A 23,214-nucleotide genomic window follows, 5' to 3' on the forward strand; every position below is an offset into this window, starting at 1 on the left:
AGAGAGAGAGTCAGGGAAATGAGCAATTCAACTGAAGCATGGAGAGTTCCAGGAGAGGAATGTAGGAGAGAGCAGATAGGGGCAGGTTAACCATGCTTAGAGTCAGCAAAGTCGATGGGGGGGGGGGAGGGGGCGGGAAGAAGTCTTGAGCTAACTTAAAAAACATTTGTTTTCTTCATTGATTTGAGAGAGAGGAAGAGAGAGATAGAAACATCAATGAGAGAGAACATCGATTGGCTGCCTCCTGCATGCCCCCCACTGGGGATCAGGCAACCTGGGCATGTGCCCTGACTGGGAATCGAACCGGCAAACTCTTGGTGCATGGGTCAGCGCTCAACCACTGAGCTACACCAGCCGGGTGTTGAGCTAACTTTTAAAGAAGACCAGCAGGGGGCCAAAGAGAGGCAACTGTCTGGACTTGTCAACACATGAAAACATATAATATTTTAAAGGAATCGTGTCATGTGGTGTGGTGAGAGCAAAAGGTGCTTGTTGGTGAGTAACAGTGAGGGCATAAGACCTGATCAGCTAGAGGACATCTGTGGTGGAGCTTGGGAGTGGGGCCAACCTATGAAAGCTCAGGGACCCTAAGGGTGGTCTCCTGCACCTGACTGATCAGCTTGATATTGAAGAAAGGGCCTTGATAACCAGGGGACATTGAAGGGGAGGGAGAGAGATGGCCACACTGAAGAAGTTAAAAAAAATATTATAATATCATGACTAGGCCTGCATTAAGACTAGGAGTGCACAGCTGCAAGACTATTAGAATATTAAAAGAGGTCAGTTAGAAGATATGGTGATCAATTTGATGATAGAGTTGGGGAAGAAAAGTAGAGGAGCTGTGAGGTGTGATTCATAGTTGCTGATTGATAGGATAGAAAGGTAAGTTACTTTGAACATTTTCCTTTCTGGAGAGTCTAAGTGGATATGACCAGTAAGCAGCTGGATTTAAGAGTCTGAGCTCAGGATAGAAATTTGAGCTGGGGATTTAGGTCTGGTAGTTAAAATCAGTGTGTCAGCAAGGGAAAGTGATTTGGGTGAGACGAGCAGCAGTTTGAGGAACATAGAGAGACTCGAAGAGAAGACAGAGAGGAGCATGACCAGTGAAAGAAAGGGTGGGGTCAGGTGAGGGGACAAGTCTTCAAGGAGGAGGAGCAAGTAGCCAACAGTGCCAGACGCCATGTCAAGAGTAGGTACAATAAAGCCAAAGTGTATTCACTGGACTTGGCAATATGGGAGTTGGCTGGATAGGCACAGTGCAGTAGGCTGAGAATGGCTGGGATGGGCAGAAGGGGGCTCAGAATATGACACAAATCTCAGATGAATGAGGGCAGAATCAAGAGGGAGGTGCACTCTTATTAGACAAGGGCAAATGCTGAGAAGAAAGACCCAGAAATCAGAAGATTGAAGATCCAGGTGGGATGGGGCAGCCTGATGTCTTTGAGAACACAAAGGTAGAACCCAGCATACAGGGGAGGGGTTTGCCTGCATAGGATGGACCTGGGGCCCTTGAGATGGGCAAGCAGGGGGAGATGGTAGCACACCTAGAGGTAGCTGCATTTGCTGTTCCAGGAGAATAAGCTGGAGGGACTCCTTGCAAAATACCTTGTTTCTCAGTCAAGTAGGAAGTATGGCCATCTGCTGAGACAGAGAAGGCACAGTGTGTGGAAAGGAATCTGAGGGGAGCCACAAGGTTTTGGGAGTGGAAGCTGAGCCAAGAGACATTATTGGGCACCGCTAAAGTGAGAACAAGAGTAACCCCAATCCACAGGACTATGTGACTGTGCTTTTTACCCAATTGAGATGACGAGTGAGTGCAGAGCAGTGAAATGTGAGACTGGGCTACCGTGGAGTGTTGTATGAAGAGTTGCAGGAAGACAGGAGCAAGCTCAACCTTGACTTTCACCCCCAGTGGTGGGAGAGTGACTACAGGAAGGGGTGTGCTTTCTCAACTGCCGGGACGTAACTACAGCCAGAAAGAAGCTGGTGGAGTGGGGAAAGACCATGTAGTCCGTAGACCAGGGTCTCAAAATCTTCAGGAGGTGGAACAGGATACATTGAAATTAAGAAAGTGAGTAAGTGAGAAGCATTGGAGGTGGTGGTTGTCAGTAGTTTCAGAGCTTGTAATTGTAACAGTTTCTGGAAGGGGAAGGTCCAGGCTAGAGCGAAGGAGAAACAGCAGAGGGCAAGGGTTAGTCACATCATGTTGTGGCTGAGTCACCCACATGGACCTGAAGTGTGTGGGTCTAGAAAGCTGAAGACATCTGTGAAGCTGCCAAGAGATGGCAGCTCTTGTGGTCTCACTCAGTATGCAGGTGTGCTCATGTGTGTGTGTGTGTGTGTGTGTGTGTGTGCGCGCGCGCGCAATTTTACTCTGTGACTTTACTGTTTTCCAAAAGAAAGGTTATGAGAATTTTAAACATATGAATGAGACTTGAGAACAAGTGCACCAGCGTGAGAGAGATGAGTGTATTCCTGGACCACTCACAAATGAGGTTACTAAAGATGCCAACTCAACTTGGGAATGGGAAGTTTCCCTTAGAAGAGAGAAGAAAGTAGACTGTGTAGTAATGGGAACTGTGACAAGAAGAGACAACCCGCCTCTTTGGGGATCTCCTGGCTTAGTTCTGTTTTACAGCAAAGAATTTTTTTACCGAAGAGAATGTGAATATGATTATTCTTTTTTTATTTTTAGAGAGAGATAGAGAGGAAGGGAGAGAGATATAGAAACATGGATGTGAGATAGAAACATCGATTAGCTGCCTCCTGCACGGCCCCCCACTGGGGACCAAGGCCGTAACCCAGGCATATGGCCTGACCAAACTGGGACCTCTCAGTCTATGGGATGACGCTTAATCCACTAAACCACATAGGCTGGGCCATATGATTATTCTTTTAAACGATATTTTTATGTATAATACAGAGGATGAGGGACTGGGTGTGCGGACAGAGAGTGGGAGACAAAACTCTTACTTCATGAGGTACCACAGAGATGAACATAGAAATGAGGTTCATATATGTTTCGACTGCTTCCAGATATGCAGAAATAAGGCTTTGAAAACCCTATCCCCAGTGATAGCTAAGACCATGTTTTCTGTGACCCAGGCAACATCCTGAGCACTTTGACTCAGTTTTCACATTTAATCTTCACAACAGCACTCTGAGGTATAGGCACTGTTGTTATTCTCATCTCAGAGATGAGAAAACTAGGCACCATTAGTTTCCCTGAGGTCACACAGATTGGATGAGGCATCCAAGATTGGAATCCAGACCCTGTCGCTCCGGAGCCTGTGCATTTGTATCAGTGTAGTCTATTTATTACTTGGTAAAAACCCCTTCTTATATGCTGAACTTGAATGGCTACTTTTCAAAAGGTTGACTAGTAATAAAGTGAAACTAGTTCTGTAGTTGCTGCCTCAAACAACCTGGCATGACATTAAGAAATACTTTACATATGAAAGAGCTGATTTTCGTCAGAAATGGAGAAAACATTTTTCCTAAAAGACCCAAAGCAATGTAGCTGTTTTTTTGAAGTCTTTACTCATTCTAAATGAACAGAACCAAAACCATACAGAAACATTAGTAACGAGAATGGAAACCATTTAATATACCATACCAAGCCATCTCTCTTTCCATTGGTCTGAGTGAAGTAATTGATTAATAAGAATTGCTTATATAAGGAATCACATTTCAACCTTTCTGTTGCTATATCACAGAATAAAATATTAAGGATACCAGAGGTCTGAGCATTTTTATATTCAGGTTACAAATTCCATCAGTATTTGCAATTAAACAAACCTGACTGATGTGAATGAAATGGAAGAGTTAGACATTTTATTTATATATAGATGGTTGCTTCTGTTTGAAATTTTGACCCACTGCCTGTGTGATTTAAGAGAAATGAAAACAAGACCAAGAAAATGAAATAGTCTATTCTAGGTCACAAAGATAAGCAGGTTTAATTAGATATTTCAATTTAGATCATTAAAGATATTATTCTCACCCTGAAGAATAAAACATCTAATCCATGTGTGGTTTATCCTGAAGATTAATAACATTGTGTTCCGTGAGCTTGCAGTAGATAGCTTGTCCAATGCAGAAAAGAAAGGGAAATTAGTTGTCTTTATTTCTACTTCCCATGAGGAAAAGTCCACCCATAGTCTCCTACTAAGGACTGGTTTTAGTCCATATACCAGAGTGTGGGGAAAAAAATGGAGATATATCAAAGTAGATTACTGATCCTAAAAGCTTTAATTAACAAACAAGATGGATTTTGATCAGTTTTTTAACCACATACTGTTACATCGGGGCTTGCAGAAAGATTATTGCTATAAATTGTGAGGGTCGCTGTAATGCTCCCATCTCCTATCCAAATGCTGCAATGTATCCTTGTGGCTAAGGCCAGAGGAGAACTTACCACCACTGCCTCTGGTTTTACTGAAAAAGGATTTTGATTCTATCTACTACTTCACAGTCAGTATAATATCCCTTGGGTCAAAGGGACACAGTGAGGACTGGCTTTGCCCAAGGATGGCTCCTGAGGTTTGAGTTCTTGCAATGTGAGCACACGGGACCAGGCGTCAAGGATCTGGCTCTGATTCTGGGCACTGACACTAACTAACCATGGGCCTTTTGTCAAGCCATGTGGTTTCTCTGGTCCTTAGAGTCCTCATGCCCCCAAATGAAGGGGTTGGATTAAGTTACACCCCAAATTTTCTAATTTTGATACTCAGTAACTGTGTCTGTCCACTTCTGATCCCTGTGATATATAATGTTACCTCTGTGCTACAAGGTTTCATCTGCTCATGAATTGAAGGACCGAATTGAAGTCTCATTCAACTGAAGCAAAACTGATTCTCATCCATGCTCCCAGTTTTATGAGAATTCTATGATATACAAAGGATACACTGATTAGAAAGGTGGGCTTGCTAGTATTGGGTTCATTCTTTTCTTTTATTGAAATAATCATTCCTTAGGTTTTTCTTGACCTCAAGAAATGTTGGGTAGAAACTTAGATAATATAATAATTCTCTCCAATGAATTCTTTTAATATTTTTACAAAAAAATTATCATGTATTTTATAATTATAAATTTATGATAATTTATAAATTATCATGTATTTTACAAAATTTACAGCTTTTGAGAAATATTCTGTGAATATCACAATGATATGTTAGTGCAACAGGGCTAGTAATCAAAAGATCAGGAGTATCCTATCTACTAAGGAATAAAGAAGTCATTAAAATAATTAATTGATAGATTGGCTTCTTAGAAAAGCAAGCAGTCAGATGAATGGACAGCATCTCTTTTGTTCTTCCTGTTTGCCTGGAATCCTTTCCTGTCTCAGAGGCTTTAGGTCTGGGCGCAAGCATTTTGTAACTATCTGGCTTCATGATTGGTTAATGCAGGCAAACATTTGATGACCAGGCCTACAAAACAAAAGCTGCTATAAATTATTGGGACTGAAAACAAATTCTGGTAGAGAAGTTTATAGCTCTTCTATTCCTGTTTGACCTTCTTTGTGTATGTGTGTGTCTGTCTGTGTGTATACACACACACAGAGACACACTCATCATCATCATCATCATAATCATTCTCTTTCTCCTCCATGGCCCAAAGTCCACTGTCATAAAATATGGTCCCTTTTCATCTCTAATGTTGGAGTGTACATCTGTTTCTCTCTGACATCAAAATATTACTCTAACGCTTCAAAGAATAACACTTGAGATCTCTTTTTCTTTTAATAGCAGTTACAACTAGATTAAGTCAATTCTTGTCATCCTGTATATTCCAGTGATGGCTAGTCTATCATTTTCTCTCATTGAGTAAATATTTATTGAATTCTAACTGTGTATCAGACATTGAAGTAGGAATAGGGTTCCTGTCCTCAGAGATCACACAGCTGATCAGGGTCACAGGCATATAAACAAATTGTTCTAGTATGGGTAGTAAGCAAAAACAGTGCAGGTATTTCTTGTGTGGAGTGGTAGAAGGTAGGCAAGAGTGATTAATTTTGAGTGGGTCAGAGAAAAAAGTATGAGAGTGTTATGTTTAATACTTTATCGTGCAAATGCAGGAGAGTGCCCCTTTCAGAGAATTCTGTGATTTATGTGTTTACCTGAGATTTGCTAAGAAGGCAGAGTTTAGTGGTGCAAGAGGAGAGAGGAGTCTAGGTGATCCCCAGCTTTCAGCTGACTTGACCTGGGGGATGGTCAATATAAAGATGGCAAATCAAGGAGCAACTCCAACCCATATCAGGACCACTCAGAAAAGGGCATGCTTCTCCCACAGTCATTTAGCAAAAGATTATACTCCTTATTGGAACCTGACTTTGCCATCTTGTTCTATTCTCAGTCCGTGATGTCATCAGCATTAAAGATGCAACACAAACATGCTCTTTGCATCAAGCTGATGGCTGCAGATTTCACTGAGCAGAGAGGAAGACAGAGAGAGCAGCAGTGTTATAGGACAATGACCATGCATTTTCCTTTGTGTGCTCTCGAATAACAGTCATTTTGGGTCTTCACTATTCAATAATCATTGCTTCATGTGCACTGTGATCTATTTTGGGGGTGGGGTGGGTTACATAGATAATCAATATTTGGGAATTAGCCAGTCTCTAGTGCCAGAGGTTTTCATTTCATGGGAAGTTTCTAAACAGTGTGTTGTCCTTATTATGTTTTTTTTGGGGGGTGCATATTTTATTACCAATGGTTTGAGTGCTGAACCTCTAAGCTTTAAGCTCTCATGACCAGTCTGCCATTCTCAACTTGGTTCCATGAATGTATTTCTAAAATTTATATTCAACAGTAGAAAAACCAACCTATCTTTTATAGATATAAGTGCATTTTATGTGGGATTTTCTTTACATTGTTCAGATATGAAATATGTAATCACCAAAATTCCCATACTTAATCAGGACATTGTGGTTCCCAGAGACTTGGCATTTAACTGTAACTTTGTCTTTTGAGAGCTTAATGACGTCTGTGATGACATATGCATTGCTTTCAGTCTTTATTTCTCTTAGTTTTATAATTTTGCTTTGCTGTTTTTTGGTTTTGTTTTTTCCTTTAAGTTCCATGCATAGTTCAGTCCAACAGTAAACATTCAGTATATATAGCAACAATGACTTATGGTTATTTCAAGATTCATATTCACAAGATTCAACAATGGGTGAATGACATTTAAAGCAATCATCTCTGCACTCAATTCTAAGCTTCCATGACTGTTGGTCATTTAAATTTGGAGTAGGTTGGAAAAATGTTCCAAGAGGATTAATGCATTTTATTGCATTCTAGCAAAGATGATCTCAGCAAAGGGTATCTTGGACAAACGTCTCATTTAGTTAACCTCTTTGGTCTAAACATGCTCTGGTCTTCCAAGTAGGGGAGGAAATTAAGGTATTAAAAGTGGAGCCACTTTATGAGATTGATTCTTAACTATTCTTAAATGGGATCAAATGGGACCCAAAGTCACCATTCTTTTGGTGCACACTGACTTCTCGGAATGACACAGGATTATATTGATAGAGTTTGGTTTTGTGAAAATTTCGGACAGACAGGGAGAGAGGGAATAATCTAAGCAAGGGGGAATAGTAAAATTTGATTTAGTGATCATGGACACTTTCACAATCAAGAGCCTTTTCTGGCCAAACATCTGATGGGAGTTGTGAGCTCCTTAGCTTCCCCAAGGGTCCTTTTAATGGAACAGGGAGTTAGCCTGTGTTTCTTTGTGGTTTCATTAGGGCCTTGCACTTCTTGGGAAGGCTCCGGGTGAGTACAGCTCACCAGATGAAGCTCTCACCACTTAACAGTGTTGCCTTCAAATAGGGCTCCCATCCCCTTTCTCTCTCTTGGGAGTCCTAGAGATACGATTGGCAGTGTCACATGATGATGTTAACAAAGGCAACGAATTACATAACTTTACCCAAACCGCAGCCTTCAGGACTTAATTTACTCATATTTTAAATAAGGGTGATGTCATTTATTGAAAAGGTCTGTCTTAGCTTGTTCGAGCTACTAAAATAAAATACCACAGACTAGCTGGCTTAAACAGCACACATTTATTTCTTACATTTCCGAAGATTGGGAAGTCCAAGGTCAAAGTGTGGGCATACTGAGTGTCTGGTCAGAACTCTAGTCATGATTTGCAGACAACTGTCTTCTCATTATATTCTCACATGGTCTTTCCTTGGTGCATGCACAACAGAGAGAAAACTCGTGTTTCTCCCATTTTACATGAGGGCATTAATCCCATCACGAGTCCCTGCCGTTATGGCTTAATGCAACCCACGTTGCCTCCCAAAGGTCCCACCTCCAAATACCATCACACTAAGGATTAGGGCTTCATCATGAACTTTAGGGAGTTACATACATTGAGTTGATAGCAAGGTCTCTTTTAGTTGGTCATCATTTTAATGACTAGGAGAGACTGTCTTACCTTGGACATTTAGCATGAGTAGGACTGTAGTACTCAAGGTTTGCTTATAGACAAATTGGAGCTTTAATTTCAGCTCTGATTCTTATGTCTTTGTGATGTTGGACACGTAAAATCTCTATAGGTCTCAAGTTCCTCAACCGTGAAATTGTTCAATCATAGTATCTATTTGTGGAGTTGCCATCAAGATTAAATGAAAATCGTGCATATAAAGCACATAGCACAGTGCTTGACTATCAAAATACATCCTTGATAAAAATTTGGCTTCTAAACTATGAAAATAACCAAGCTTATATGGACAAAAGCTGAGACTGGTAACACAAGAAATAAAATGGTTTGACCAGTGTTTTGGTCATTAATATCAAAATTTGTGTTTGATCAAAAATTTTGGAAGTCTCTGTTAATTGTAACACACCATTTGCCTGTGTTAAAATAAATAGACATATGGTGTGTGTATGTGTGCTTATGTGGCAGGCTTATGTAAATATGTGTACCTGATAGTCTGCCCGTCATTTCTTTGGGTAATTAGCTTATTTTCTACTACTATATAAGAATTTCAACTAACACACCACTCCAAATTTGAAATATATTTTACCTACATAAACATTTTGCTTTTGTTTCAATGAAAACAGAAACTATTTAGCCCTGCTTTGTTTTAAAAGATTATTCCCTAACAAAAACCTACTTTTACACATTAATAAGGGGATACTCCACTTAAATGTTACTAGCAAGAAAATGATAACCAACCACACACAAAGCTCAACTCTTAAAACTCCAAGTTCCCATGAATCACACCTTATTGTTATCTCTGCCATTAATAATGTAGCAAGTATCCTAAAATATTTAATACTTACATTTTATAGAAATTATTGATTTTCCCTTCAAGTTTAGTGACTCAGATGAAAAAGTAAATTTAAGCCTGTTCTCATATGACCTAAAATGTCCAGGTGATAAATCCTTTTTAAGGCTTAACTAGTATTACTCAGAGAGTGACGGCTACTGGAGGAAGTGAGCTTCCCTGTTATGAAATCAGAGACCAGTCATTAGTAAGAAAGGATGGCAGTATGATTTTTAGTAGCTGGACTTTTCAACATATGAACTGGAGTTGAATAAATGCTTACTCCTGGATTTCAACGATCACATAGTAACTAACATCTTCTCTTAACTACAAGTACAGAAGGTATTTGCTACAACTCCAGAATATATAAAGAAGAAAGAGGAGAACTCACATTACAGTGGACAGCCTTGGTGGTGGGTTGGGCTTCCTCATATTTCAGTAAAATTTAAGCTTCTAGAGGTCAAGGAGTAATTCTGACTGCTCATGGGGAATAAAGCACAATCTAAGCATTATTCATAACTTGAAATGAAATTAAGAAACAGCACATGGAGCTGGAAATTTAAGAGGGCTGTGTCCTCATGAAATCTTCAAGTAGTTCTCTCTTTAAATTTGGTTCAAAATGTTCTATAAAGACATGTGGGGTTTATTTCTGCATACTGCGTGGATTTATGTATTTAGAAAAGGGCTACCATGAGTGTATGCCCAGAAAGTAACTTTAAGCTCTAGTAAATGATCTGATTTCTGGCCTTTCAAAGGAAATCAATAAAAAAGAATAGGATTCTTTAAAATGAGTGGTTTCCCCTGGTAAATCTCTTCCCTCCCCCCCACAGCACTTAACTACAATGAACCTGCTGCAAGCTGTAATGGTTTTGTGATTAGTATGAATGATGTTCCTCACCACATAGGATCACTGTTGATTTTTTAATTAATAATAATATCTTGTATTTATATATTTACCATCTTAGAGGAAATCTGAATGCTTTGTAGTTGATGAATTCCAATTTATCTTCATACTATTCTGTTGAATGTATAGATTAGGTATTCCAATTGCATTTTAAGGAGGCAAAATAGAACCAGAAACGTTAAATCATTGGCCACAGAGCCTTCAGAAAGCTAATAATAGAATCATCCATTAAACTCCATTAGTCCTGGCTTCTAATTCTGGCTGTTTCCCAAAATCATGTGATCGCATGAGTCAACTCTGATCATTCCTTAGGAAAAAGAAGTTGATCATAACAATTATTTGAAATTGCTGTGATTAACAAACATTTCATTTTCTCTTTATGATTTTGGTATACAATAGCTGGGTTGGAAACATTTTTATTTATTAGACCATATGCATTTTTAGTGGCCTTTGATAATACCTTTGGAATGCTGCTATGTCACATGTCTGACATTGGTCTGGTAAGGGAGTGATGTAAAACTTAAATTCTGCTATTAGGTAGGTGTGGTATTCCAAGGGTGGGATATCTTTATCACCTACCTGATATTGCTTTAGCTGAGAAAAAGAAAGAAAGAATCTCTCAACAAAAACGTGTTTAAAACCCTTACTCGTGGTACTCATTCTTTCAATCGTCCATTCCTCCTGCCTAGAACATGTGGGACTCTTATTTTCCTCCTTCTTTGTATTAAAATGCCTGTCCATTTTCCCTCTGACAAGTGTAGTGCTTCGTCCCTCTGTATTCTCCTTACTGCTACCACTCTACTCCTCATATTTATATGGGTAACCTCTTATTATCTCTCCTACTTCACCTCAATCCGTCTTAGATCCATTTTCCTCATTCTTGGTAATTTGTGAAACTGTGAATTATTCAGTCACACAAAAAGTATACAGAATAACATGTTGAACATCCATATCTCCAAAACCTAGCTTTAAAAACAAGCAAACAAAACAAGCAAACAAACAAAACATGACATTAGAGATACAGTTGGAAGCCTTCTTTGAAGCCTCTCCCCATCTCACTTCATTTCCCCTCTCCACTATTGTGAATTTAATGGTTATTATTCTCATGCATGTTTTCATATTTCATTTACCATATATATCTGTATCCATAAAATGTGTGTCATATTTTTACTCATTTATTTCTGAAACTTTCATTTTTTTTAAATGTGGCTTTGAGATTCCTGCTATTGTTTTAAGGTATGTCCGTGTTTTTTCCTGTGGTTGTTTTGCCTCTATTTCATTGCGGAAGTCCTTCGGGCCCACACACCACAAGCTGTCTGTTATTCTAAAAATTGACATTGAGGTTGTGGTGATTATTTTTCTGAAGAACAAACATGTAAACTTCAGTAAAACATGTAAAATTTTGAACATGCTTTCTTGTTTATGTTTATGAGAGTTTCTTGAAGGCATAAACCCAAGATTCTAAATGCTGGGAAGGTAGGATCTACTCATTTTCAAATTTATTATTAAAGAAAGTTGTGATTTGACGCATTCTTCTGACATTCTGTATTCCATCTAAAAAAAGACTTCATTGGCCTCTCCACCATCTTTCAGTGGAAGTTCATCCTCCAAAGTAAGAGCTCCTCCTTACTTTGATGAAGGGTGTTACAAATTCAAAAGCTCTTGGACTCCATGCTGAAATGTACATGTATGAAGAACACACGGTGTGGCAAGACCTTGGGTGGATGGAGGACATAAAGCCATGCATCAGGGCACCATATCTGACTCACTGACTGTTAGTTTGTGGTCTCTGAAGTTCTTGCATTACCTAGTTTATTTTCCCAAGACTCAGAAATATGTAATTGTCCAGTTCGCTGTGTGACAGCACAGAGCAAGGACCCTGGAACCGGCCTGCCTGGGGCTGATTTCTGCTCCGCCTGATGCTGGTTCTGCTCCTGAGCAAGGGCTCTAACATGCCTGGGGCTTGCGCCTTCTTGCTTGTGAAATGGGGGCCATACTCGTAATTATTTCATAAGGCTGTGGTGAGAATCCAATGAAATATACATAAAGCTTTCAAATAGGTGCTTAATAAGTTTTTATTGAATTGCTGTAGAGAGTAAAAACAACAAAAAGTTATATCTTACCTCTTTGTGTGTCAGGCATTGTTTTAGGAACTGGAGAGATGGCATTGACCTTAATCTGTCTCTTTCCCAAAATTAAGTTGCCAGGTGGCCAAACCCCCATGTACATTGTTTGGCTCAAGAAATACAGTGTTAAATATATGTTGAATGAATATAAGAACCTAATGTTTCTCCTAAGGCAATGAAATGCCCAAGGAATGTCCGGAGCCATAATTATGCAAGTAAATACCTCCATAATACCTATGCTTTCTGTATGGTGGTAGATTCTTAACCTTTGAATGTTGATTGTTTCCATGTAATATGGTGAGTTGTTTGCTATTAGTGAAAATATCTGAGTAGTCAGAATACCATATTTTAAAAGATGATGGGTAACAGAAATTGTACTGTTTCTTTAGTTCCTTAATTGCATACAAAATAACATTCCTAACTTTTGATTAAGACTAGTCTTTTTAAATTGATGTTTTTTCCTTGAATTTTAGGTCTCATTGTCCACGAAGGAGCTGCCGTTTACAGAGTGTTTAAGCGCTGGCGAGCTGTTAACTTACACTGGGATGTATTAAATTATGACAAAGCCACAGACATCGAAGAGAGTAGTCGGGGAGAGTCTTCTACAAGCAGGACTTTATGGTTGCCATTGACGGCTCTGCGGAACAGGAACTTAGTCCACCCAACGCAGTTAACCTCCCCGAGGTTTCAGTGTGGCTACGTGTTACTACACCTGTTCAGCCGAATGAGGCCCCATGAAGATCTGTCAGAAGATAACAGCTCAGGAGAAGTTGTGATGAGAGTGACTTCAGTGTGACAAGAGTATATGATGGAGTAATGTGGACCACCCCACACATTTTGGAATGTAATTGCAATGAATGGCAAAACCACAACACTTCTAAAAACACACATCTATGAACTTTTTAAACTTTATGCTTTTTATATGAACATTTGAATTGCAAATACATTTTTCTGAAAAAAAAAAAAGAGTCCTCTTGTTTGCTTTCTGATTTATCACACATTTTATAAGTTGATACTTAAAATCATTATACATATACTTTAACTCTACTTGGTTAAAAGAATGATGAAAGTTATCCTTGAGGCACAAACTATTTTTTTTCCTTGCTTGTTTTAAATATATTTTTATCAAACTTTATGCTCCACGTGTAATTTTTTTAGACATGCTAGGAATGGGGAAGAGTTTAGAATTCCGTGGGCAGGTTCCAAAGTGCTGCTCAACGGAGTAGCCTGGGAGAGCTGTCTGCTCTGCCCAGGGCCTCTCCTTGTGCCTCACCCTGGTCGGCACATTTGACCATGACTTTTTTTGCTGGGAGGAAGTAGCCTGTCACCAGCAGAGCAAACTCTAGGAGTTATGGCTTGTTTTCTAACTTCTGAAACTGTAGAGAATGTATAAAAAGATAAAGATGAGCAGAAGAAAAGAGTTTTACTCCAGTACATGTAACACAGAATATCCTGCATACTTATAACTCTAAAAGCTCACCAAAACATTGCATCTTTATGTGTGTGATAATAGTAGTGCCTCACATTTGCATAAGCCTCTCATAGACCTATCAAAATTATTTTGGTTAATTATTAGTGTCTTGATTTCTATGGGCACCATCTTAATTAGATTTTCTTTTTGCAAAAGCTTGTATAATACCTACTTAATCATTTAAACACCGATCCTGTTACTTGGTTTAATGGCGTCCTGGGGAAATACATTCACCAGCAGTGAGAAGTGGTTCTCTTTCACTAGATAGGTATTTTTTAAATGAAAAATAGGAAAAGAAAAATGAGGCTATCGACTCTACAGGATCAGGTTGCTAACTAGCGGAACCTGGAGATTTTCCACCTTTTTATCCTGCTAATGGAAGTAAATGGCACATTTTAATTGCAATGACAGAATAGATGAGGAGGCAGGTGGCCATGCTTTCCTTAGAAACACGAGGTGAGCATGTAGGTCATTTGAAGTAATTGATCAGATTTTAAAGCATATGAAATAAAATGCTTTACAGTCTACTTTCTAATAATCTTTGAATGATAATAGAATAGTGAATGTTTGCAGGTAGCATTGTGATTTGTACACAGCAAATTCTACCAACACTTGAAATATTTTCTCAGTTAAAAAATGGTCACAAATGAGTTAAGGTTGTGACAATTTGCAGAAATGTGGATGAATCAGGAAGTCATGAAGGAAGAAAAACTTAGCCACCATTTAGGGGCAGATCTAGAAACTGAGAGCGTTAAATATTCTCACTCCAAAGGTTTCCATGTGATATGGTAGGAGCAGAGTCCTGGGTGAGGCACCCGAGTGGAGGTCGATCCCACAAAGCTCATCTCCATCTCCCAGAATCTTGCCACCTGGGGCACGAAGGCAGATTATTTGGTAGAGACATTAGGGATACAAATCTGTCAAAGAAACTATTATTTGTGCCCTGCAAGTGTTAATATTTGTCCTGGACAGCTTAATCACTAATAAATAGCATATATTTAATAGAGAATAATCCTGAGGACTGTTTTTAGAGCTTTGTATTAATAGTACTGGATAAAGAGATTTTAGGCACAGATTGCTTCTGTATTTAGCAAGCCCACCCTTCTAATCAGTGTATCCTTTGTATTCCTATCAACTCGCTGGAAAACACAAAGGAGCAGAGGATGAGAACTCCTCTGGGTAACATCTGCGTGGGGTGCGCGAGGTGGAGATGGCTGTGTGCCAAGTGCAGAGTGGATTTGTCCACCTAAAGGGAATGTGCACCCCTTCACTCCCTTTCTTTCCAGCTCCTTGCCCTTTTCCATACATTTTTTCTACACCCATTGTTTCCCCCAACATCTTCACATCCCCCACCTCCAAGCACACCCCAATACACTCCCACACATAACCCAATCAGTATTGGAATATGGATCCGACAATTTTCACTCAGCAAAATGTACCATCCATGAAATGATTACATAAAAACACAAAAGAAATACTTGGTGTGTGTGTGTATGGAGGGAGGATTGCATTTAGAGAATTGAATTCACTGTTTTAAAAAAAATTCTAATATGCAATGTAAGTTATGATATAAATAATTAACTTCCAATGGTGAAGGCTGTAATGCAAACTCAGGCTGCCTTAAGGTTCGAAAACATTTATGGTCAGGAAATAAGTTGGAAATAGTTTAAATTGATTCTTTAAAAAACCTTTTTGAACATAAAAACAGACCTGTACGCAGTCTGTCTGTTTCCAACCACTAATCTGCAGTACAGATATTTATGTGTGTGTCAGGCACTGTTAGCAGTGGGCCATGGGAGGCCCCAGTTCGCAGGGAAGCTGTGTCGGGTCGTGCTACACAGTCTCCTGTGTCGGGATACAGGTGAGCCAAGGGAGTGGCAGCCCAGAGGAACAATCAGTTTTCCCTGGAAGAGTCACTGAGGAGCTGGCAAGACTTGAGACTTAAAGCATGATTAGAGGTTTGTCAATCAGACAAGTAAAGAAGAACATTCTGAAAACAGCTTGGAGGTAAAAGAGGCATGTTCTAATAATGGTGAGAGATTGCACATGGGAGCATAGGATACATGTGAAGACATGATCCAACCCTATGGGGTTGGCTAAGTAGCAGGGACTGAACTCAACATGAAACCCTAAGAAGATGGTGTTCGAGCAGCAGGTGGCAAGAGTTGGCAAGGTCATCTCTGGGGGATGATGTTCTCTCTCCACCCCATTCCTGTGGGTAACACTCCTAGTTCTTCAGATTGAATTAACATAATGTAATGAGTTGTAATCACATCCTGAAGAGTTTAGAGAAATCCTATATAATGAAATAAGTACAAGTCACACAAAGGTGCTATTTCCATAAATGACATAACACAATAGAAATATTGGGTAGAATGTGCTTTCCTCCCCTCTCTCAGAAGATGGCAAAATGCATAATTTTGAAGAGGAAAGCACATTGTAGCTCTTGTGAAGTAGAACATAGTTTCTCCATTATTGAAAGTATGCCCAGCCCTGGCTGTTTGGGCTCAGCAGTTGGAGCATCAGCCTGCGGACCAGAGAGTCTCAGGTTTGGTTCGTGCTAGGGGCACATACCAAAAAAAAAAAAAAAAGAAAGTATGCCCGAACATCATTTCCCAGAATAAATAAAGTTTATCATCTGAGTTTTCTTAAATATTATTTAAATTTTTTTCTTCTATTTTTACCATTAACTATTCTTTTCCTTTCATTTCCTTTTCATAGGTTAACAATATTAACGTAGCCTATTGTATTTGATGATGTGCTAATGCTCAACTCTCCATTATCTATGGAGTTAAACAGCAACATTAAGTCATCTTTGTTAATCTAGAATTAGATGAGTTGTCATCTACAACTAATGCCATTTTAAATAGAGATCATGCTGTGTCCATATTTTCCTTTAGAGCTTATTTGTTTGACTTACAAATTTTAATGACATTAGGTTGCATATAGCTCATACTTAAAATATTTTTTTCAAGTTCATCCTTTATCAAACTTCAGTGGCAAAGTTTATTTATTTATTTTTTAATTTTCAACATATACATTTGTATAAATGATATAGTATGAAGATAATTTGATGTTCAATATATTAAGAAAGAGTTGTTTAAAGACCTTTAGAAGTTTCTATAGACAATTATTCAATCATAGTTTATCAGTTCAGCAAAAAATACTCCTGTAATGTGTGCAAGATAAAGCATTATAGCATGTGCTATAATTTATAGCAAAGCTCAAGGCTCCAGGCCCCAGTGGAACCTAGAGATTAACTCATTGCCTTCATAAAAATGCCATTTTACATGCAGTGGATTTATCTGGTAAATTAGTCAAGACTTCAAAGTTATTTTAAGAGATTTTTTCCCCTAGGAGATATAGGACACTAGGAGCCAATAGGAGAATGAAAACAATGCATGATTTCCTGTAAAATTTTGGTGGTATGTTTTATAATTATTTTTTTATTTTATTTTTTTAAATTTAAAATAATTAATTTAATTTTGTTACAAATGTTTCCCCTTTTCCCCCCACTGATTCCCCCCTTCCCCTTCCTCCCCACCCTCTCCCCAGCTTTGTTGTCCATGTCCGTTGTTCATGCATACATGCATATAAGTTCTGTGGTTTATCTTTCCCCCCTACCCCCTCTTCTGGGGATAGTTAGTTTGTACCCCACTTCCACGTCTCTGGGGCTACCCTATTCCTCAGACTGTTATGTTCATTATATTCCACAAATAAGTGAGATCATATGATACTTGTCTTTCTCTATTTGGCTTGCTTCGCTTAGGATGACACTTTCCAGGTCCCTCCATGTCGTCTCAAAGGATAAGAGATCTTTCTTTCTTACAGCTGCATAGTACTCCATTGTGTATATGTACCACAGCTTTTTCATCCATTCGTCTACTGATGGACATTTGGGCTGTTTCCAGATCTTACTATTGTAAATAGTGCTGCTACAAGCATGGCAGTACATATATTCTTTCTGATTGGTGTTTCAGGTTTCTTAGGGTATATTCCTAGAAGTAAAATTACTGGGTCAAATGGAAGTTCAATTTTTAATTTTTGAGGTAACACCATATTGTTGTCCATAGTGGCTGCACCAGTCTGCATTCCCACCAGCAGTGTACCAGAGTCCCCTTTTCTCCACACCCTCACCAGCACTTGTTGTTTGATGATTTGTTGATGGCGGCCATTCTGACAGGTGTGAGGTGATACCTCATTGTTGTTTTAATTTGCATCTCTCTAATGATTAGTGATGTTGAGCAATTCTTCATATGTCTCTTAGCCATTTGTATGTCCTGTTTGGAGAGGTGTCATTTAGTTCCTCTGCCCATTTTTAATTAGGTTCTTTGTCTTCCTTTTGTTGAGTTGTATGAGAACTCTCTATATATTGGAAATTAGCCCCTTATCTGATATATCATTGGCAATCATGCTCTCCCATACAGTGGGTAGCCTTTCCATTTCATGATTGTATCTTTCACTGTGCAGAAGCTTTTGAGTTTGAGGTAGTCCCATGTGTTCATTTTCTCCTTTGTTTCTATTGCCTTAAGTGATGTGTCAGTGAAAATTCTGCTGTGTATGATGTCTGAAATTTTGTTGCTTACAGTTTCTTCTAGGATTTTTATGGATTCATGAGTCACATTTAAGTCTTTTGTCCATTTTGAGTTTATTCTTGTGTATGGTGTAAGTTGATGGTCTAGTTTCATTTTTTTGCATGTAGCTGTTCAATTTTCCCAACACCATTTATTAAAGAGGCTGTCTTTACTCCACTGTATGCTCTAGCCACCTTTGTCAAATATTAATTGAGCATATTGCCTTGGGTCCATTTCTGGGTTCTCTGTTCTGTTCCACTTGTCTATCTGCCTGTTCTTGTGCCAGTACCAGGCTGTTTTGATTACAGTGGCTTTGTAGTATAACCTGAAATCTGGTAATGTGATCCCTCTTACTTTGTTCTTCTTTTTCAAGATTGCTGTGGCTATTCGAGGTTTTTTGGTTCCATATGAACTTTTGAAGTATTTTTTCTAATTCTGTGAAGTATGTTGTTGGTATTTTTATGGGGATTGCATTGAATCTATAGATTGCTTTGGGTAGTATAGACATTTTAATGATGTTAATTCTTCCAATTCATGAACAAGGTATGTGCTTCCACTTTTTTATATCTTCCTCTATTTCTTTTTTCAATGACCTGTAGTTTTCTGCGAATAGGCCCTTTATTTCTTTGGTTAAGTTTATTTCTATGTATCTTAATTTTTTTTTGCTGCGATGGTAAATAGAATTGTTTTTTCAGTTTCTCTTTCTGTGAGTTCATCATTGGTGTATAAGAATGCTGTCAATTTCTTGACGTTAATTTTGTATCCTGCTACTTTGCCAAATTCACTTATTAAATCTAGTAAATTTTTGATGGAGTCTTTGGGGTTTTCTACGTATAGTATCATGTCACCTGTGAATAATGACAGTTTCCACTTCCTCCTTTCCAATTTGGATCCCTTTTATTTTTTCTCCCTGTCTGATTGCTGTGGCTAAGACTTCCAGTACTATGTTAAATAAGAGTGGCGAAAGTGGGCATCCCTGTCTTATTCCTGTTCTTAAGGGAAATGCTTTTAGTCTGCCCATTGACTATGATGTTGGCTGTAGGTCTTTCGTACATGGCCTTTATGATGTTGAGATATGATCCCTCTATTCTCACACTGCTGAGTGTTTTGTGGTATGTTTTTTAAAAGCACATAATAGACTCCATTCCAAAGCATTTTATATTGATTTTCTAAAATAAGGTAACAGTCACTTAATTTTCTTGTAATGTTCTCATAATTTTTGAGAAGTTTTCTATATGCAACATGGCTTTTCGGGGGAAATTATATTATTTCTAATGTTATAAGAAGAAAGAAGATTTATTCTCAGATGCACAGGGACTGGAGCCCAAAGCATGTAGGTGGATAGTAGTGACCTGGGAATTTTAATATCCTGCTTTATAGAGCCATCAAGTAGGAATATTCACCCCAGATGCTGGACCACAAAATGGGCATTGATTAATCTTATCACTGTATATCTAGAATTGGTCTAGCAACTTTTGAATAACCAATTTGTCATTGTATCAGCCTCCTAGGAACTCTTTTATGGGTTGCCAAAATGCCTGTGTGATTAATACCTAAATGCCCTCTGTAGCATATTGGTGATCAACAGTCCAATAAAATTAGTCCTTTAGTTATGTAGAGGTCTTCCCACCTGAAAAAAGAGTGAGGGTCTAGAAGGAGCCAAATTGAATTGTCCAATGCCAAATCAAAAAGAATCACTTGATGCAGGAGTTTACCAGAGTTCTTTGATGTAGAGTAACTTCTAGACTGGCAGCTGAACAGACACTGGATGCACTGGGAGACAGTTGTTCTAAATCTTTCAAACTCATAAGCATACATCAGAAGTTTGGATTTGGCCATTGTAGCTCATTGTGACAATGCATCAAATAAATCTCATTAAATCAGGTTGGATTTCCACAGCTTCCTTTTTGGTTGGCTTTTGTCAACTGTGAACAGTTCCCATTTTCCAGTGTTTAATGGAACCCTACTTCTATAATCCTGCTTCTGATGTACCTGATACACACAGAGATGCTGTACCACCTAGACCCAGAGCCTATGGAATAGATTCATGAATTGTGTGTGTGTGTGTGTGTGTGTGTGTGTGTGTGTGGTATGTGTGTGTAGAGGGCTGAACAGAGAGTTGTGGCCTAAAGGAAGGACCAGAAGCTATGGCAGTTCATGTCTCAGTGTGGCTTAAAAAGTACCTTTCAGCCTGGCCTCTTCTTTAAGAGATTGAATAATTCATGAGAAGGAAGATGAATAATTCATGAGAAGGAAGGTATTGAGACACACCATCATGAAAACAGCAAATGAAAAGGTCTTGTATTAGTTTCCTACTGCTGCTGAAACAAATTACCATACTACAACTGGCTTAAAACAACACAAATATATTCTAGTGCATTTCTGGAGGTCAGAAGTCCCAAATGGATCAGAAGGAGCTGAAAACAACCAGGTTGCCTTCTTCTGGAGGCTCTAGGAAAGATTTTATTGCCTTTTCTAGCTTCCATAGGCTGCCCACATATCTTGACTCATGGTCTCTTCCTCTTTCTTCAAAGTGCATCACTCCAACCTCTGTATCCATCTTATAAGGACCCTTGTGATTACATTTGGTTCCTCAGGTAATTTAGGATAATCCCCCCATCTCAAGATCCTTAACTTAATCACATCTAACAAGTCCTTTCTACCATGTAAGGCATTTTCAAGTTTAGGGAAACAGGACTTCTTGCGGGACATTCCTTTATCTATCACAGATGTGATCTTCAGTCTGTATTCAAGGGCAAGGACATTATTTTGCATCTCTTCCAAGCTTAGGTCTCAGTTGAGTATGGGTACTTTTGAGCATAATTTTCTACAAGAATCAGATGTGTTTGCAGAGATGTCTTCATCCTACTAAAGTCATCAAGTTTGTTTGTTTTCATTTTCATTAAATCTCAGAAGCATGTAGAGTCTACATCACTACCTAGTCCAACAAGGGTGGGCTGGGGAGAGGAAAAGCACTATCTAGCTCTGAGCTCCAGGTCCCAGAGCTGCTGTTCTAAGAAGAGCGCTCGCTGGTTCAGCAGCCCTGTGGAAGTTGCATGTTGTTCACTTGCTCAGCCTCCATGAAGACCCATCACAGAACAATCTACTTTAGTTTCTTAGTAATCCCTTTATGATAAATCACTTCTTTACCCTGAGGCTGCTCTTGAGTTAAGAAGCCCAGTGGAATTCACTGGCGATGAAATGGAGTCAGATAGACCCGCAGGCAGCATCAAGTCACTCTTCAAATTTTCTTTGCTTTTTTATTTGTTTATTTCTTACTGTTATTTAATCTGAGAATTATTTTAAACATATAACTTTCTTTAGAAATGATGGATAAAAATGTTTTTTACACCGCAGAGCTTTAGACTAAAAATCGACTGATTACCTCTTTAAGCATAATTTTCCATTATAGTTATTAAATATAATGATGTGTTCAAAGACCTTAGGAGTGCAGGATTTAATAAAAAGCAGCTAAAATTAAGAACTTCTCTTTGCTAGAAACTCTTTGGGATGTTTATTTCTATTTTATGGATGAAGAAACTCTGGCACAAGAGGATAAATGACATGTGGAGTTGTTTTAGTGTCATATAAAGATAAAACTATCTAAACCATTTCTTTTTTTTTCTTTTCCCTAAATATTAGAATAAAGGGGTTTTAAAAATCTATCAGGTCTAGGTGTTAGGACCCTGCATGATTCCCTTTGTAGATATCTCTGACTTTCCTCACCACTAACACTTGTGTGCTGCTCTAGACTTCGTAACCCAACACCCATTCCCTACTACCTTACATCTTGCCTCTTGCAATTATATTTATATCTTTATAAATGTACTCACTTTTCTCGTTTTTTGGCTAGAGATTGCTAAGTGCCCTTATTCTGGGCCAAGAGACATAAGCAGAAGCCAGGTATGTTAGCTCTTTTAACACCCCTTGGCCATGTAAGGCAACATAGTCATCGGTTTCACAGATTTGGTCATATTTTCAGGGCCATTTTTTGGTCTAGCACACATCTATTCCCTACCAGGATAATTATCCTCAGGGAAAATAATGATAATAAACAAAACAAAACAAAACAAAACAAAAAAAACTGTCCACAGCAGAATAAAGATGCAAACATAGTCTTGGGGTAGGGGAAGCAGAAATACTCCCTTACATTTTAGTTTCCCATGGTCACAGAGGGGGAACTTTTAATTAATAGTTAATAATTAATAAATTACGTCCCCATAGTTTACTTTCATCTCCCTCAAATTCATAAAGCTCTTTCAAAAATCTCTAAAGATGAACGTACCATTAAAACATCAATTTTTATAATTCTTAGTCAACATCTATGGCCAGAGCACCACTCATGAGTTCAGGCAGAGATGGATCTTCTGAGCTAAATGTCAGAAGAAGGTTCAGGGAGGGAGCTGACATTCATTTCTCACAGGTTTAATTTTTGTGCTGGCCTTAGATATGATAGCCTTACAGGAAACAGAATTCTAAGTGCACTTATAAATTACACCCAGGGGACTTGTGCCTCAATAATCTGTTTCATTAGAAAGTTTCACACAGCCGTGTCTGTGAAGAATTTGAATTAACCCTCTTCTGGATAAAAGTAAATTATATTTACTGACAGGATTACAGGTGGAAAATTTTCTTTTCTTTTTCTTTTCACTTTTACTTAAAATTCCTTGCATTATAACTTATATTGGTCTTTTTCTGAGGCTAGTAGAACTAAGTTTAAACAAAATGACAGGCAAAAAAATTTTTTTTAGTAAGATTTTTTGATTCAAGTTTTTTAGGTTCAAACTAAAACAGTATTAAAAACACCTAGTTCAGCCCTGGCCAAGTAACTCAGTTGATTAGCTCAGTGTCGTCCTGATATGCTA

At 38.5% G+C, this 23,214-nt stretch overlaps 1 protein-coding gene across 1 annotated transcript in view; it reads left to right on the plus strand.

Annotated features, from left to right (window-relative positions):
• The window catches only part of MARCHF11 (membrane associated ring-CH-type finger 11), a 102,933-nt gene extending 89,495 nt beyond the window's left edge, over positions 1–13,438 (plus strand). Inside the window, exon 4 of the mRNA XM_036280580.1 lies at positions 12,778–13,438. Within this exon, the coding sequence (XP_036136473.1) occupies positions 12,778–13,100 (323 nt within the window). The 3' untranslated portion in view covers positions 13,101–13,438. The remainder of the gene's footprint in view (positions 1–12,777) is intronic.
• The last annotated feature ends 9,776 nt before the right edge of the window (positions 13,439–23,214 follow it).

The sequence above is a fragment of the Molossus molossus genome, unplaced genomic scaffold, assembly GCF_014108415.1.
Source record: "Molossus molossus isolate mMolMol1 unplaced genomic scaffold, mMolMol1.p scaffold_m16_p_3, whole genome shotgun sequence".
In the NCBI taxonomy this organism is placed as follows: domain Eukaryota; kingdom Metazoa; phylum Chordata; class Mammalia; order Chiroptera; family Molossidae; genus Molossus; species Molossus molossus.